The sequence below is a fragment of the Carcharodon carcharias genome, chromosome 22 (assembly GCF_017639515.1).
Source record: "Carcharodon carcharias isolate sCarCar2 chromosome 22, sCarCar2.pri, whole genome shotgun sequence".
In the NCBI taxonomy this organism is placed as follows: Eukaryota; Metazoa; Chordata; class Chondrichthyes; order Lamniformes; family Lamnidae; genus Carcharodon; species Carcharodon carcharias.
The window spans coordinates 52790807-52805806 of NC_054488.1; the positions used below are offsets into that span (position 1 = coordinate 52790807).

Sequence of the window (15000 nt, forward strand, 5' to 3'; positions counted from 1 at the left end):
CCCAGGGGCCATGGGTTCAAAATCCACCATGGTACCTGGTGCAATTTGAATTGAATTAATAAAAATCTGGAATATAAAGCTAGTCTCGGTGATAGTGACTATGAACTTTCATCGATTGTCATTAAAAGCCCCATCTGGGTCACTAATGTTCTTTAGGAAAGGAAATCTGCCACCGTTACCTGGCCTGGCCTACATGTGACTCCAGATCCACAGCAATGTGTTTAACTCTTAACTGCTGTCTGAAAAGGCCTAGCAAGCCACTCAAATAAAGGGCAATTAGGGATGGGCAACAAATGCTGGCCTTGCCCACATACCATGCAAGAATAAAGAAAAAAAACTTGTCAGCAGTTTGGTCAAAATAGCAGGAAGAAGTAAACCTAAGGATAACAGGACCTGATGGTTCTCACCCCAGAGTATTAAAAGGAATGTGAGGAAATTACAGGTGTATTAGTCAAGATTTTCCAAAGCTCTCTAGTGTCAGGGAGCTAAGAAATTCATTGAAGCCACGCTGGCCATGGCTCAAAAGAGAAGGAATCTTCTGGCATTCGGAACAGCTGGCACTCTGTCATCTCTGAAGAGACGCTAAAGACCTGGTGAGCTGCAGAGGATCAACTTCCACCTCTCCTGGAAAAGTGAATTATCCAGCATCAGCCTTCAACCTGCCAAATCTGAAAGAATACAACACTGGACTTGGATTCTGGACAGACGTGAAACAATAATTCTTTATTCTGTGGTTTTTGCCCCGTAAACCTCTTTATTTCTCTATTCCCCCCCCCCCTTTTACTTTGAATTAAAAAGGCAGCTATGTCGCAACCCCTCCTCTCATGTTTGAGTGTGTGCAAGTAAACTACCCCTCTGAGTTTACCTTCTCTCGGGTTTGCTGGGGGGGTTATTAATAGTAATTGGATCACACAAAAACTGAGGAGTTGGGAAAATACAGCACCATTTATAAAGGGGGAAATCAAAATCTAAACACCTTTGTTTACAGACGGGTGGTGAGAGGGGAAATCAGTACTGTTTAAATTAATCCCCCTCCTGCCTGTAACACTAGGTTCAGGAATTGTGGCCATTGATTAGAAAGTTGCAATTGTGATTCCATTATTTAAGAAGGAAGGGTGGGAGAAAGGCAACTGCAGAACCACTAGTTTCATATTAATTGAGAGAAAGTTACTGGAATCGATCATCAGAGGCAGAGTCACTGAAGAGGTCACGAGCGCAGTGGATAGGGAAATGTAAGTGGATGTTGCCTCCATGTACTTCCAGAAGGGACTTTATAAAGTTCCTTGACGTGAGTACTAGTACAAATGACAGTCCCTGGAATTGGGGATAATCTTGCAACATAAACAGGTAATTGATTCGGAGGGAAGCGACAGAGACAGACAGGGAATATTCTCTGACGTGGCAAATTACATTCTCTGGGTGTTTGCACTGGGCCATCCACTCTTCATCCGACATGAAATCGACTTGGGTGAAGGCATAAAGGCTTCCTTATCCAAGTTTCTAGGAGTGAAATCAGAAAGACCCCTTTCTCACAATAGAAATCTGGAATTCTATCCTTGCGAGAAAGCTTTGGAAGCTGGGTCAATTACATCTTCAGGGCTGAGATCAATATACTTTTGTTAGGCGTCACCTATTTGGATCAAGGTGGATCCATGGAGTTAAGACAAATATCAATCACTGTCTTAATTGAATGGTGGAACATACTTAAGGGGCTGAATGGCCTCCTGCTCTATCTTAACTTTCAGCAGGCATCTAATAATGTTCCTTATTCTTTGGATGCTGGGGGTCAATTGAAATTTTCAAGACTTGAGATCCTGTTGTAAAATCGAAAAGAGAATTGGATAATTACTAGAAGGGAAAAAAATTACAGGGCTATGAAGAATGTAAGGGGGGTGTGACTAATTGAATAGCCACAGCAGTTGCAATGCACTTTAGAATGCAAGGATTGAGTAAGAAAAAAGGTGTCATTGGTTAACATTTTGTAGGTGTTATGTATGTACAGTGCCTGCCCTGAGGCCAAGGGAGTGGTTCACATATTCCTCTTGTTCAAGGAGTAAAGAAATTGCAGACATGGTTGCAGAACAGTTAATCTAAAGTGTGGGAAGGCAACTATTGTGATTTTCCAGGGCCTTTTCAGTGATTTGGTGGTTTGCCTGAAGGTGATGAAAGCAGTAGAAGGGTCAATCAGAGTCAAACCCAACCCTGCTTAAAATCAGAAAATATTGGAAATGTTCAGCAGGTCAGTCTGCATTTTTGGAGAGCACCACTGAGTGAATGTTTGGGTGGGGACACTTTGCCAAAACTCAGTGATCTTCAGTGTTGCTCTAACTACCACTCTCCCTGTTTTCCTCCCCTCCACATGCATACCATCTACCTCAACAGCATTGAGGATCAAAGGATTCGTCCTCAACTTCATCCCCCTGTACCATCAAAAAGCAGTGCAATGTTCCCTCGGATTCAATCCTGTGAACCCCTTCACTTCCCAACCAGTCTTCATCCGGCAGCATCTTCCTCTGGCTGGCTGCACTTGACCTCACATTGAACATCTTTTCTTCTAACTCCGCGTTTATATTCTCCAGATAAAAGATGCCAATGTGGGAACTTGGTTTTTCTGGGAATCCTGAATGCTTTTTCCATCACCCTGATGACTTTGGTGCTGCCTGGCATAGATCTATTCTGTAAACAGCAAGATCTTGTTAGCTCGTCGGACTTGTCCTGGTTCCGCATTCAACCAACAAGATGGATGGTTGGGGGGGGGTGGGGGGAGTTGGTGGTGGGGGAAAGGAGGTCTCCACTTTTTGAATGCTGCTCCCCCCCCCACCCCCCACATCACCAAAACAGAGTTTTAATCTGAAGCACCTCCAACAAACTCCCTCAATACTGAGATAAAACCAAAAAACTGCGGTTGCTGGAAATCCAAAACAAAAACAAAAATACCTGGAAAAACTCAGCAGATCTGGCAGCATCTGTGGAGAGGAACATGGTTAACGTTTCGAGTCCATATGACTCTTCGTGCTTTTGTTCCCTCAGTACTGAATTGGACTGTTAGTTTACTTAACTGGACCTTACTGGAAAATGTTAATAACACATGCCATAATTAATGCACAGATCAGGGAATTGAGACATGCCACGAGTTATGCACCTCTAGAATTTCCTGGTCACTTTATGCCTTTCCATCATTTTATTCACACAAATAGCCTCACCTTTAAGCCTCTTCAAAATTTTTAAGAACTTGCGGAATTTTCACATTAAAATTACCTCTTGATCTCACCACCGGAAATTAGGACTGGTAATTCAAAGCATAACTCTTCTTGTAAGAAGGTGATGATTGTAATTGCAATTAACCTCCCTGGCCCAGAAACAATGTAAAATTTTCAGTCTTATTCCTGTATGTAGTAAATTGTTGATGGAGATTTCAAATGTTAGGGGAAGGGTGGGGGGGGGGGGGGGGGGGGTGGGTTGGGGGTGTGGGGGGGGAAGAGGGGGGAGTGGGGAAGGGGAAAGGGGAGGGGGGGGTGGGGAAGAGGGCGGGTGCCAACGTCAGCACAGGCGCTAGTGAGTGCTTCCAGTGAGCTCCCTGAAGGCTGCCTCATGGGGACTGCAGACCTCCACAGCATAAACGAAACAACAAAAAATGCTGCAAAATATGTCCATGCAGCGCAATCAAGCGCCTGAAAGTATACCTCGTTTTTAAAAAAAAGTCTCCAGATATCTCTCTTTATTCCCCCACGGAGATTTCATCCCGCTCTGGATCGAGATTTGAGCAAAAGTGTAAAGGCCTCCTGGCCAGTTGGCCCCTCCGCCAACCGTAAAAGTGGACAGGCCACGAAAAATGGCTTTCAACTGTCCCCTTAATGGGCTTAATTGTCGCCGGGCGCGCTTTCGACTGCCACGCGTGCCCACCCGAGTGAGATATCGTGTAAGTGCGCGATGTGTGCTCAAGTCTCTGGAGTGGGACTTAATCCGCAAGTTTTTGACTCCGAGGTGAGAGGGCCACCACTGAGGCATGGCTGACACCAGCATTGTATTGTTAGCTGATCTGGGCCTAACCCGACACTCGCCTGACATCTCCTCACGCCATTTCCTGGACAGGTCGGGCATGCGTCCGCCCGCGGGACGGAAGATTCTGGCCAAGAAGGCGCCATCAGCCATGCTAAGCTTGCTCCTAGGCCTGCTTATTAAATAGAATATGGAAGGGCCCGGAAGTTGGGCTCTGCCAGCAGTAGTTCTTGCTGCCCCTATAAGGCTTAAAAAAAAAACTAAGAAATGGGAGGCCTCACAGAAGAAAAGTAAGCAGCAAAATGCGTGAGCTAAATCAATAATCTGGGGCTCTGTGGCAATTCTCATTTCATGGCGTTTACAGCTTAAATTAAATACTTTTGTTTTCTCCCCCCCGCCTCCCTCACAGAACTTCAGAGACGAGCCGCTGAGCTGTTTGGGATGGAGGATGCCCTGTTTGTACCTACTGGAACAATGGGGAACCTGATTTCAGGTCAGTGTAACAGCAGCAAGACATCACACCAAAGCTTTTAAATCTACTTCTAATCATAATGGACTAGAGCAACTGAAGGCCCAGACCAGCTAACAATAGAATGCTGGTGTCAGCCGTGACTCAGACCCCTCACTTAAATCCCATTCCAGAGACTTGAGCACACAATGAGCAAATTTTGGAAAGGTGAGGTCCAGCACAGCAATAAACTGAATTTCGAAAAAATAGTTAAGGAAAGACGCAATTGCTGAGCAAAAGTACAGCAATGCCGTCGCAATAAATTGTTAGTTTAAAAAAAGAGTAATTAATATAAATGACCAACGTGTGTGAGGGTCATTGTGTGTCTGGCTCACTCCCAGTCTCAGGTGCTCACCCAAGAACCCTCACCTACTGTGAGTAGGTGTGTGTGTGTATGTGATGGTTTGTGGTGGTGAGAGTGAGTGAGAAACCTGAAGCTGGTCACAAATCAGACTCACACTCCTCCCCACGCTCGCTCAGCCACACACTCTCTCATTCGCTCAGCCACCATTCCCTCCATGGGCCAAAACTTCACCCTGCACAAGTGCGACATACCGGGCCCCAGCGAACCGGGCCCCAGCCCCAGCTTACTGGGCTCCAGCTCCAATGTACCTTCACTTCCCTTGGCCCAGCAGCCCTCCGCACACTCGCCAATGCCGGTGTTAGCTGCTCCTCCGATCAGAGACTGTTTCTCTTGTGTGTTTGCTGCTGTGAGCACTCCGCATCATCAGGGCGGAACCTATGGATATCACTAGATCAGAGCTTCTTCTCACTTTCCTGAATCTAATCCAAGGCTCAAACAAATCTTCCACATGAAGACTTTTCACACTTAGACAAGTTTTCCACCCAATAGTTATAAAGTACTCTTGGATTCTGTTCTTGCACGTTGTCACAATCGATTGATGTAGAATGGAGCAAGAGAACATGTCCATCTGCCTTTTGTTCCTTTTCCTGATTTATAGGAACCTTTTACAAGTGGAGACCGCTGCAGTTCATCTGGCCAGTTTCAAAATGTGAAAAATATCAATCCTATACCTCTTATCCCCTTCTGTATTTTCCCTGTCAAGAGCCAGTCCAATTTCCTTTCTGTTTTTGCCAGCATTATCCACCTCTATTATACTATGTATAGTATGCTCCATATCATTACCACACTATGTGTAAAAGAGTTAAATATATATTCCCTGTCCACCTTCCTTTTCAGTCCTCTCTACTCCAAACAAACACATTTATGTTCCTCAAAGACTTTTTAAAGGACTCGTTTTGCTGGTATGCACTGAATAGTTCTATTGGTACTTGAATTCCCAGTAGGATGTAGCTGGAGGGAAGTGCTAATAAGTATAGAGTTGCGTCAGTCCGCAGCAGCCTGTGATACACACTAGGCGTGTGCTTTGAGGCTGATTCCCATAAAATGATTGAACAGTAAGTCTTTGTGAATCAGAGTTTTTTTTGGTCCAGGAGATTTCGGCTACATTCGTACAATTCAAATAATGCACTCAGTGTACTGGGCTGCAGTTCAAGATTCTTCCAGTAATGAATGTAGGAGGTCTTTTATTCATTCTCAGGATGTGGGCATTTGTTTATTACCTATCCTTAGTTTCCCTGAGTTTGGTACGACTGGGTGGCTTGCTAGACCACTCGTGGACAGCTAAGAGGCAACTAATTATGTTAGTGTGGGACTGTCTCATCATGGCTAGACCAGGTAAAGGTGGCAATTCTTCCTTCCTTAAGAACATTTGTGAACCAGTTTGGGGCTTTCATGAGAATCCTACAATTTCATGGTCACTTTTACTGATACCAGCTTTTTATTTCTACATTTCAAACTGACATGGTGGTCGTTGAACTTGCTTTCTCTAGACTATTCATCGAGGCCTCTGAATTATTAATAGTGCAGTAACATAACCACTGCACTACCATTCCCACTTCATTTGTGTACATTCTGCATATAAATTAAACTGCAATTGTTGTGCACTAAATGTCGCTCCTGGAATTTCCATAGGGTTTTTTCCCATTGTCTGCCATAACTTTGGTAGAAGTCCAGCAGAAAGCTTAGTTAACTCTCGCAAAAGATTGCTGTTTCTCTTGACTTCCTGCCAAAGTTTCGATGAGAAACTATCTGTATCAGGATTTGATTGCCCATTCTCCCCAGTTTATATCAGTGAGCGAGCCTTTGATTGTAATTTCTGAACTAGCAAAAAGCAAGTTGCACGTCTAAAAAAATTTAACTAGGCTGGAAGTTTGTGGAGATACCAGTGTTGCCATGGCAACCCCTCAGGAATTTCTCATTAAGGAATAAGAACAATCTTCTGCTTGTAGTACAGACAATTTCAGTGCAGGACAGGATCTCCCATTGAGATTTTCTCTTATTGCTAAGCGACTTCCCAAATAGCGAGAGAAGTTCCAACTATTGTCTTGTATTATACTGTCAGTCTACCTCCCTATCAAGTTCTGGGTGACTACGTCCAACTAAAAAATTGAAGCCATCTGTTAGGTTTGATAAAACTCTGCATTTTTAAAGTGGCTTTTGCAGGATTTGTCCTTCACCCTTTTACAAAGAAGAGATTATTTGAGATTACAGAGAGATAGAGTAGTATTTGATCTTGTTTATGTTGTCAATGAGAGTTGCATGCCGAATTATGGAAAGAAAGCCTGGTGGTCTCCGAATAATTCACAGGTGTGAGATCATGTATCAGAATGGTTCTTCAAAATATCACATCCTGCCTAGTTCTTAGAAAAACAACACAAATAGACCATGAAGATTATTTCTTAGCAAGTTAGACACCTTCCTCAAAAAAAATCTAGTCTAAGTCTAAGAGGAAAAAACACAGGAAGCTGGGCTGTGTAACGTTCACAACCATATGTAGGTTTGGAATGGCTTTCCTGTACAGTGTGCAGCTAGTGCAGTTCATTCTCAATCTGATAACATTTATGAGAACTGACCACAAAGGAAGGGAGAGTGCACTGCAACCTTGAAATGACGCAGTTTTTGTTGAATTGTTGCTTTTAGAGGGAAAATATAAAATAACTGAGTCAAATCACAGTAACAATTCAAATACTTGACAGTGAAAAGTTGCACATGATTACCGTTTCTAACCCGCACTTTGAAGGTTTATACAAAGAAACCATACATACTTGAAGGATTTATAGTTGAACTCTTTGGTGCATACAGAGGAAAGCATTGCATATTACATTTCAAAACTTCAGATACTTTCTAATTGCTGGATCCCACGTATTACATGTCATAAAAATTTTCAGATGTAAAAACAAACTGAAGGATGTTCTCCTGCCTTCCAGCCAGTCTTGTGGTTATGGATATTTATGTCTTTTTTTAATATTCAAAGTCAACTTTTGAATGAAGTAAAATTTAAGTGCCAACAAAAAATTGGAGCACTTCAAGTATTTTCATGCAAGCTGACTTTGCAGTACCTAACCAAAGTATTGTCTGAGGTTTTCCGTACATTTTATGTCCAGCAAGAATGTCCATAAACTTTATTTTGATCTAATTGAATGGAGATTTCTACTGCTTGTGTTTCCATGACTGGATGTCCATTCTGTACTAAGCATGTAGGCCATTCATGCACACCCGACCATATGTTCTCACCCAGCTTCAACCCACGCTGTGTTACTTGGAGATTTCTGCTAATTCTTGGCTGCTCGGCCGGCAACTAACATCTTAGACTTTAGACTTAAGAGGTGTACACGAGATTGAAGAGTTGGGGAAATAGCCACTAATGTTGAAAAAAAGAGAGGTGTTGGTAAATTTGTACATCTTGCATTTATCAGGGCAAATGCAAGAATGCCAAATTTCAAATGATCACAGCAATTTATACCACAGAAGAAAAGGGCTACTGATTGGTTAAAGCAACAGCTTCCTATGCTTCCAGGTAATTCAAAAAAGGTGCAAGGCTTGAACAGATTCCCTTTGTTTGCAGAGAAAGGGTCACTCTGTATGAATTTATGTCCCTTCTAGCCTAGTGTTAATGAGCCACGTTATGAGCTCAGCTCGTTATCAGTGTAGCTATTAGCACACTCAGGATTGTTCGGCAAGTGCTGCCCAATCGCAGAATCACATCTAACAGCAGACATTTTGCTTTGGGTTTTGTAAGTGCTGGCTGGGTGAGTATGGTCTGTACTCTGCCTATTACGATCAGCCAGAGGAATATGTTGTTTGATTCGATCAGTCAGTTTTTAGGATGTACAGCCTATGTACCTGGCATCGCTGTAGCACTGAAATTCGTACACAGCGTTGCTCAGTTGTGTGGTTGGCAGAATGTCATTTTGGATGACAGGGCAATACTTGCTGAATAATCCTGAGTGAACTAATAGCTATACTAACAACCAATTTAAGATAATCAGTTGAGCTTATAACATGGCTCATTTATACTTGCTAGAAGCAATATATATTCATGTGCAGGGACCTATTCTCTGTAAACAAAAGGAATATGTTCAAGCCTTGCATCTTTTTATGAATTACCTGGAAGAATGGGGAGTTCCCCATTGCTTTCTCCATGGTAGCACCTTGACCAATCAGAGTCAACTTGCCAACCAATGAGCACCGCTTTTCTCCCATGTTATAAATTGTTAAGATCGTTTGAAATTTGGTGTTTTTGTATTTTTCCTGATGAGTGCAAGATGAAAAGCTTCAGCAACATGTCTCACTTTTCAGCAGTATTCAAGCTCTACCAAACGACTGTTTGTTTGTAAATCTTATTTTAGTTTATCTCCTTAGCTCATTCAGATTACTCTTTAAAACATACTTACAACAGTTGGAAAATATGCTGTCTTTTCTTGATGCAAGGTCAACTAAAACTGTGGCAAGGAACTTGAGGTAGAATTTCTCCAACCTTCAAACCCATGCACCAGTACACAACACCTTGTTGTGAAAGGAAAACTTTGTCGTGTAACTGAACCAGTTGCAGTACAGAGGACACAGTTAAACTGGTTTAACTCTAGGGAACCTCATTGTACCAAGTAAATCTATATTAAGAGCAATGCTGTGCAAAACTCTGAGAAAAATAATAAATGCTCAAACATTAAAGTATATTCAATCTTTGTTGAACAGCTCCATAAAGAGTTGTTAAATGCAAAGCTCACTGTGTAGCCAATCAAATGATGGCAAAAAAATTCGAGCAGCTTTGCAGGAGTAACTGTAGCCTTCCAATTTCAGTAATATAAGGTAACATGGCAGCCTATTTTGCACAGCGAGGTACCACAAATAACAGAGAGATAAATGACCAGATGATCTGCTTTAATGATGTTGGTTCAGGGATAAATATTGACTGGGACACCAGGAGAACTCCTGTGCTCTTCTTTGACTTGTGGGATCTTATGCATCTACTTAAGAGAGCAAACAGGGCCTCGGTTTTATGTCCCATCCATAAGATGTTACATCCAAACATTGCAGCACTGCATTGAGACAGCAGCCTAGCTAGCCCATGCGCTTAAGTCATTGGAGTCAGACTTGAACCCATGAGTTCTGACTCTGAGCTAAAAGTGCTATCACTGAACTGAGGATGGCACCACAGTTGCTCCATACTTTTGCACTTGTAATATTTATCACTATTGTTTTATCTAAACTTTCCAATGTAATCATGTTTTATAAAAATCATACATTGGATGTTTTAGGATTTTCAAGCAATCGTCATGTCCTAGTAAATAATAAATTCTGCTAAGAACTGCAATTAATGTTGTGGCTCTTCCCTACACAAGTGTAAGATTCTCTCTGGTCAGGCTACAAAAGGTCAAGACACTCATTTTACTAACTTAAAGAATGTTATTTGGCATTTAAACACAGTTTTACCAGGAAGAAGGTAAAGTTTTCTCATACAGCCTTGTTGTGGTGAACACAACCCGTGTCAATGAGTGATCAGGTTCCCATGTCATGGGAAAAAACAAAGGTTCCTCTCCTATGACATCTTGTTCATATGTCACAGGTGGTCCTCCTGAAAAATCACTTATGAGCCTGAGTTTTATTCTTTCAAGTTTGTTACTGGGCAGAATTGCCATAAATGGACATGTTGTTCTCCTCTCAGTTCCTAAATACAGCATACAGCTGTCTTATCTTGTTTATCTCACATTATTAGCAGGAAGTGTTCTTTTAAAAGTATACCTCCACTCTGCTCAGAGCAATATCAAGATCGATGACACTTCATGAGCTTGGTTAAGTTACCAATTATCCAGTGCGCTCTCTGATTTTGGTCAAATTTAAAATACAGACCTTTACTCCGGTGTTGTTCTGATAGAATAGATCCCTTCCTAGCAGGACGAGTCATCCCAAATTTGTCTACCTGTAATTTTGCCTCCATTCTATTGACTGCTCATGAGTTATCCTTTGCTTTTTTTTTCATGCTTTTATCAGAATATGCTCGATTACCAAGTATTCACGCTGATAATCCAGGGTTTCAAGTTCATTCCTTTATCTCCTGGTTGAAAGGCAAGCATTGCTCTGACAGTCCCTGGCCTAGGCATTACTTAGTCCAACTTGAAAGCAGGGACCAAAAAGTCTAAAATCCTTCAAGTATTATATCGTACCTTTGTAATACACAGAGCACTGAAAGTGGCACTAAATTACTTAATTGCTTTATGCCTGCTTCATGTCAGTGATTTACTGCTTGTGTGCCAAAACATTAAATTGGTGATTATGTTACACTTATGTCTAACTGTGCAAGATAAGAACGCAGTAATCCGCACACAGGGGCTAACATCAGAATGCCTTTTCCGTTATAAGCACTAAAGTCACTCACTTCATACGTTCCACCCTAGAATTTCTGATCCTATGATTATTGCCATGAATTTGGAAATGTAAGTGGCACACAGTCATTAAATTGATACAACACCGTGGACTAGCAGTAATTGTCAGATTGAATCAGCGGATTAGTTACTTGCAGCCAGCTAGTACCATATTTAATCAGGTCAAAAAACCACAGGTTTCTGAACCCTGAACTGAGTTCTGATGGCCATCTGTCTGAAATATGCTTACATACAATGGAAGGACCAAGGAAGCAGTTGTAACAGAAAATATCAGCACAAATATTAGTTTCTACAGCGTTTTATGTTGGTTTCTAGTCTGCCAGGTACTGATTGACATTTTATTCAAGTATGAGGCCCAATCTCAAAGAATGGACTTCCTCATTTTGCTGAGAAAAAATCGGTGCAATAAATCTTCCTCTGCAGTCACTAAGCATTTATTTCTGCAGTATTCTGAAGATGTTTACAGCATTGTGCGGGTTTCTACAACACTTGGATAGAATTTTTACTGTCTTAGTTCCATTTTGTGAAACACCACCAATTGCAACACAAGGCAAGGGTGCCACATTTAAACTTGACAAGCCTGTCCACACCCTCCCTTTCTCCCCCACCACTTCATGGCCCTGCCTACCCCCTTCCCCCCCCCCCCCTTTCTCCTTATTGCTCATCAGAATGTTAGAAGTAAATTCAAATGACTACAAATAGCTTGATTTAAAATGTTAAGTTCTACCATCTGTTAAAAAATCAAACAATGACAAATTAACGCTGCTTAAAGTTCATCGCGATGCTAACTGGCTGGGAGTCCTGATGGAGGTAAATGAGCATCCTGTGTAGTAATGACCTATTCCATGAGGCAGGTTAGATTAATGCTTGCTGATGTTAATCAGCTCTCGCTGTGGCTGACCTTGTTTTGAGACAATGTGGTCAACACTCAGTTTTAAATAGAAAGCAGTCTGCAAAAGTAAGCAGAAAGGTATGTACAAAGGTAACAGTAAAAAGTCGAGCTGCTGAGACATTGTCTCTCATATATCACTCTGTTCATTGGGAGCCACATTGAAGGGCTGATTGTCCTCTTTTGGTAAAATCCGGAGTAGTTTTTCTTTTCTTTCTTGTAATGTAGACATCACTGGCAAGGCCAGCATTTGTTGCCCACCCGAATGACCCTCGAGACCCTTGAACCGCTACAGTCCATGTGGTGTAGGTGCACCCATAGTGTTGTTAGGGAGGGAGTTCCAGGATTTTGATGTCACAACAGTGAAAGAACAGTGATGTATTTCCAAATCAGGATGGTGTGTGGCTTGGAGGGGAACTTGTTTGTGTCTGCTGCCCTTGTTCTTCTAGGTGGTAGTGTCATGGGTTTGGAAAGTGCTGTCGAAGCAGCCTTGGTGAGTTGCTGCAGTGCATTTTGTAGATGGTACGTGGATGGAGTGGATGTTGGTGGTGTTGGATGATGTGCCATTCAAGTGGGCTGCTTTGTCCTGGATGGTGTTAAGCTTCTTGAGTGTTGTTGGAGCTGCACTCATCCAGGTAAGTGGAGTGTATTCCATCACACTCCTGTCCTGTGCCTTGTAGATGGTGGACATGCCCTGGGGAGTCAGGTCAGTTACGCACCTCAGAATTCCCAAATTCTGAGCTGCTCTTGTAGCCACAGTATTTATATGGCTAGTCCAGTTCAGTTTCTGGTCAATGGTAACCTCCGGCATATTGATAGTGAGGAATTCAGTGGTGGTAATGCCATTGAATGTCAAGAGGAGATAGTTAGACTCTCTCTTGTTGGAGCTGGTCATTGCCTGGCACTTGTGTGGTGCGAATGTTACTTGCCACTTGTCTGCCCAAGACTGGATATTGTCCAGGTCTTGCTGCATATGGACAGACTGCTTCAGTATCTGAGGAGTCGCGAATGGTACTAAAAACTGTGCAATCACCAGTGAACATCCTCACTTCTGATCTTATGATGGAAGGAAGGTCATTGATGAAGGAGCTGAAGATGGTTGGGTCTAGGATACTACCCCGAGGAACTCCTTCAGTGACGTTCCCGGACTGAAATGATTGACCTCCAACAACCACAACCTTTGTGCTTGGTATCATTCCAACCAATGGAGAGTTTTCCCCCTGATTCCCATTGACTCCCATTTTGCTAGGGCTCCTTGATGCCACACTCTGTCAAGTGCTGCCTCGATGTCAAGGGCAGTCACTCTCACCTCACCTGTTGAGGTCAGGAGCTGAGTGGCCCTGGTGGAACCCAACTGAGCATTAGTGAATGGGTTATTGTTGTGCAAGTGCCATTTGATGGCACTGTCGACAACACCTTCCATCACTTTGCTGATGACTGACTGATTGGGAGGTAATTGGCCGTGTTGGATTTGTTCTTCCTGTGGCAGATAATAATTGGGTGATTTTCCATGTTGTCAGGCAGGTGCCAGTGTTGTAACTGTACTGGAACAGCTTGGCTAGAGGTGCGGTTGGTTCTGGAGCACAAGTCTTCAGTATTACTGCCAGAATGTTGTCAGGGCACCACAGCCTTTGCACTATCCAGTGCCTTCAGCCGCTTCTTGATATCACATGGAATGAATTGAATTGGCTGAAGACTGGCATCTGTGATGCTGGGTACTGTTGTGCCAGGCTCCCCCATCATTGAGGATGGCGATATTTGTGGAACCACTGTCTTCTGTTAATTGTTTAATTGTCCACCACTGTTCATGGCTAGATGTGTCTAGACTGCAGAGCTTTGATCTGATCTGTTGGTTGTGTGATCACTTAGCTCTGTTGCATGCTGCTTATGCTGTTTGGCATGCAAGTAGTCCTGTGTTGTGGCTTCAACAGATTGACACCTCATTTTTAGGTATGCCTGGTGCTATTCCTGGCATGTCCTCCTGCACTCTTCATTGAACCCGGGTTGACCCCTTGGCTTGTTGATAATGGTAGAGTGGGAGATGTGCCAGACCATAAAGTTACAGATTATGTTTGAATGCAGTTCTGTTGCTGCTCATGGTCCATAGCACCTCATGGATGCCCAGTTTTGAGCTGCTGAATCTATCCCCATTTAAAACAGTGGTAGTGCCACATAACATAATGTAAGGTCCATTCTGTGTGAAGCTGGGACTGTGCAATGGTTGCTCCTACCCTTACTGTCATGAACCAATGCATTTTTAGAATTTATTCTTTCATCAGATGTGGGTGTCGCTGGCAAGGCCAGCATTTGTTGCCCATTCCTAATTCCCCTTAAACTGAGTAGCTTGCTAGGCCACTCGAGGGCAGTTATAAGTCAACCACAGTCTGGATACATGGGTCTGGAGCCACATGTAGGCCAGACTAGGTAAAGATGGCAGATTTCGTTCCCTAAAGGACATTAGTGAATCAGATGGGTTTTTATGACAATGGATGATAATTGTCATGGTTACCGTATTTGAGAATAGCTTTAGATTCCTGAGTTGAATTTAAGTTCCACCAGCTGACAGGATGGGATTTGAGCCCATGTCCCCAGAGCATTAGCCTGGGCCTCTGGATTACCAGTCCAGTGACATTACCACTGAGCCAGCATTTCCCCTATCTGCAATAGATTGATGAGGATGAGGTCTAGTTGGTTCCCTCACCACCTGTCGCAGGCCTAGTCTGGCAGATATGTCCTCAGTCAGTAATGGTGCTACTGAGCCACACTTGGTGATGGACATTGAAGTCCCCCACCCAGAGTATATTCTGTGCCCTTGCCACCCTCAGTGCTTCCTCCAAGTGCTATTCAACATAGAGGA

At 42.9% G+C, this 15000-nt stretch overlaps 1 protein-coding gene across 3 annotated transcripts in view; it reads left to right on the plus strand.

Annotated features, from left to right (window-relative positions):
- The window catches only part of tha1 (threonine aldolase 1), a 72826-nt gene that overhangs the window by 32680 nt on the left and 25146 nt on the right, over positions 1–15000 (plus strand). For all 3 annotated transcript variants that reach the window (XM_041216810.1, XM_041216811.1, XM_041216812.1), the window contains exon 2: positions 4409–4492. In XM_041216810.1, coding sequence (XP_041072744.1) covers positions 4409–4492 — 84 coding nt within the window. The remainder of the gene's footprint in view (positions 1–4408; positions 4493–15000) is intronic.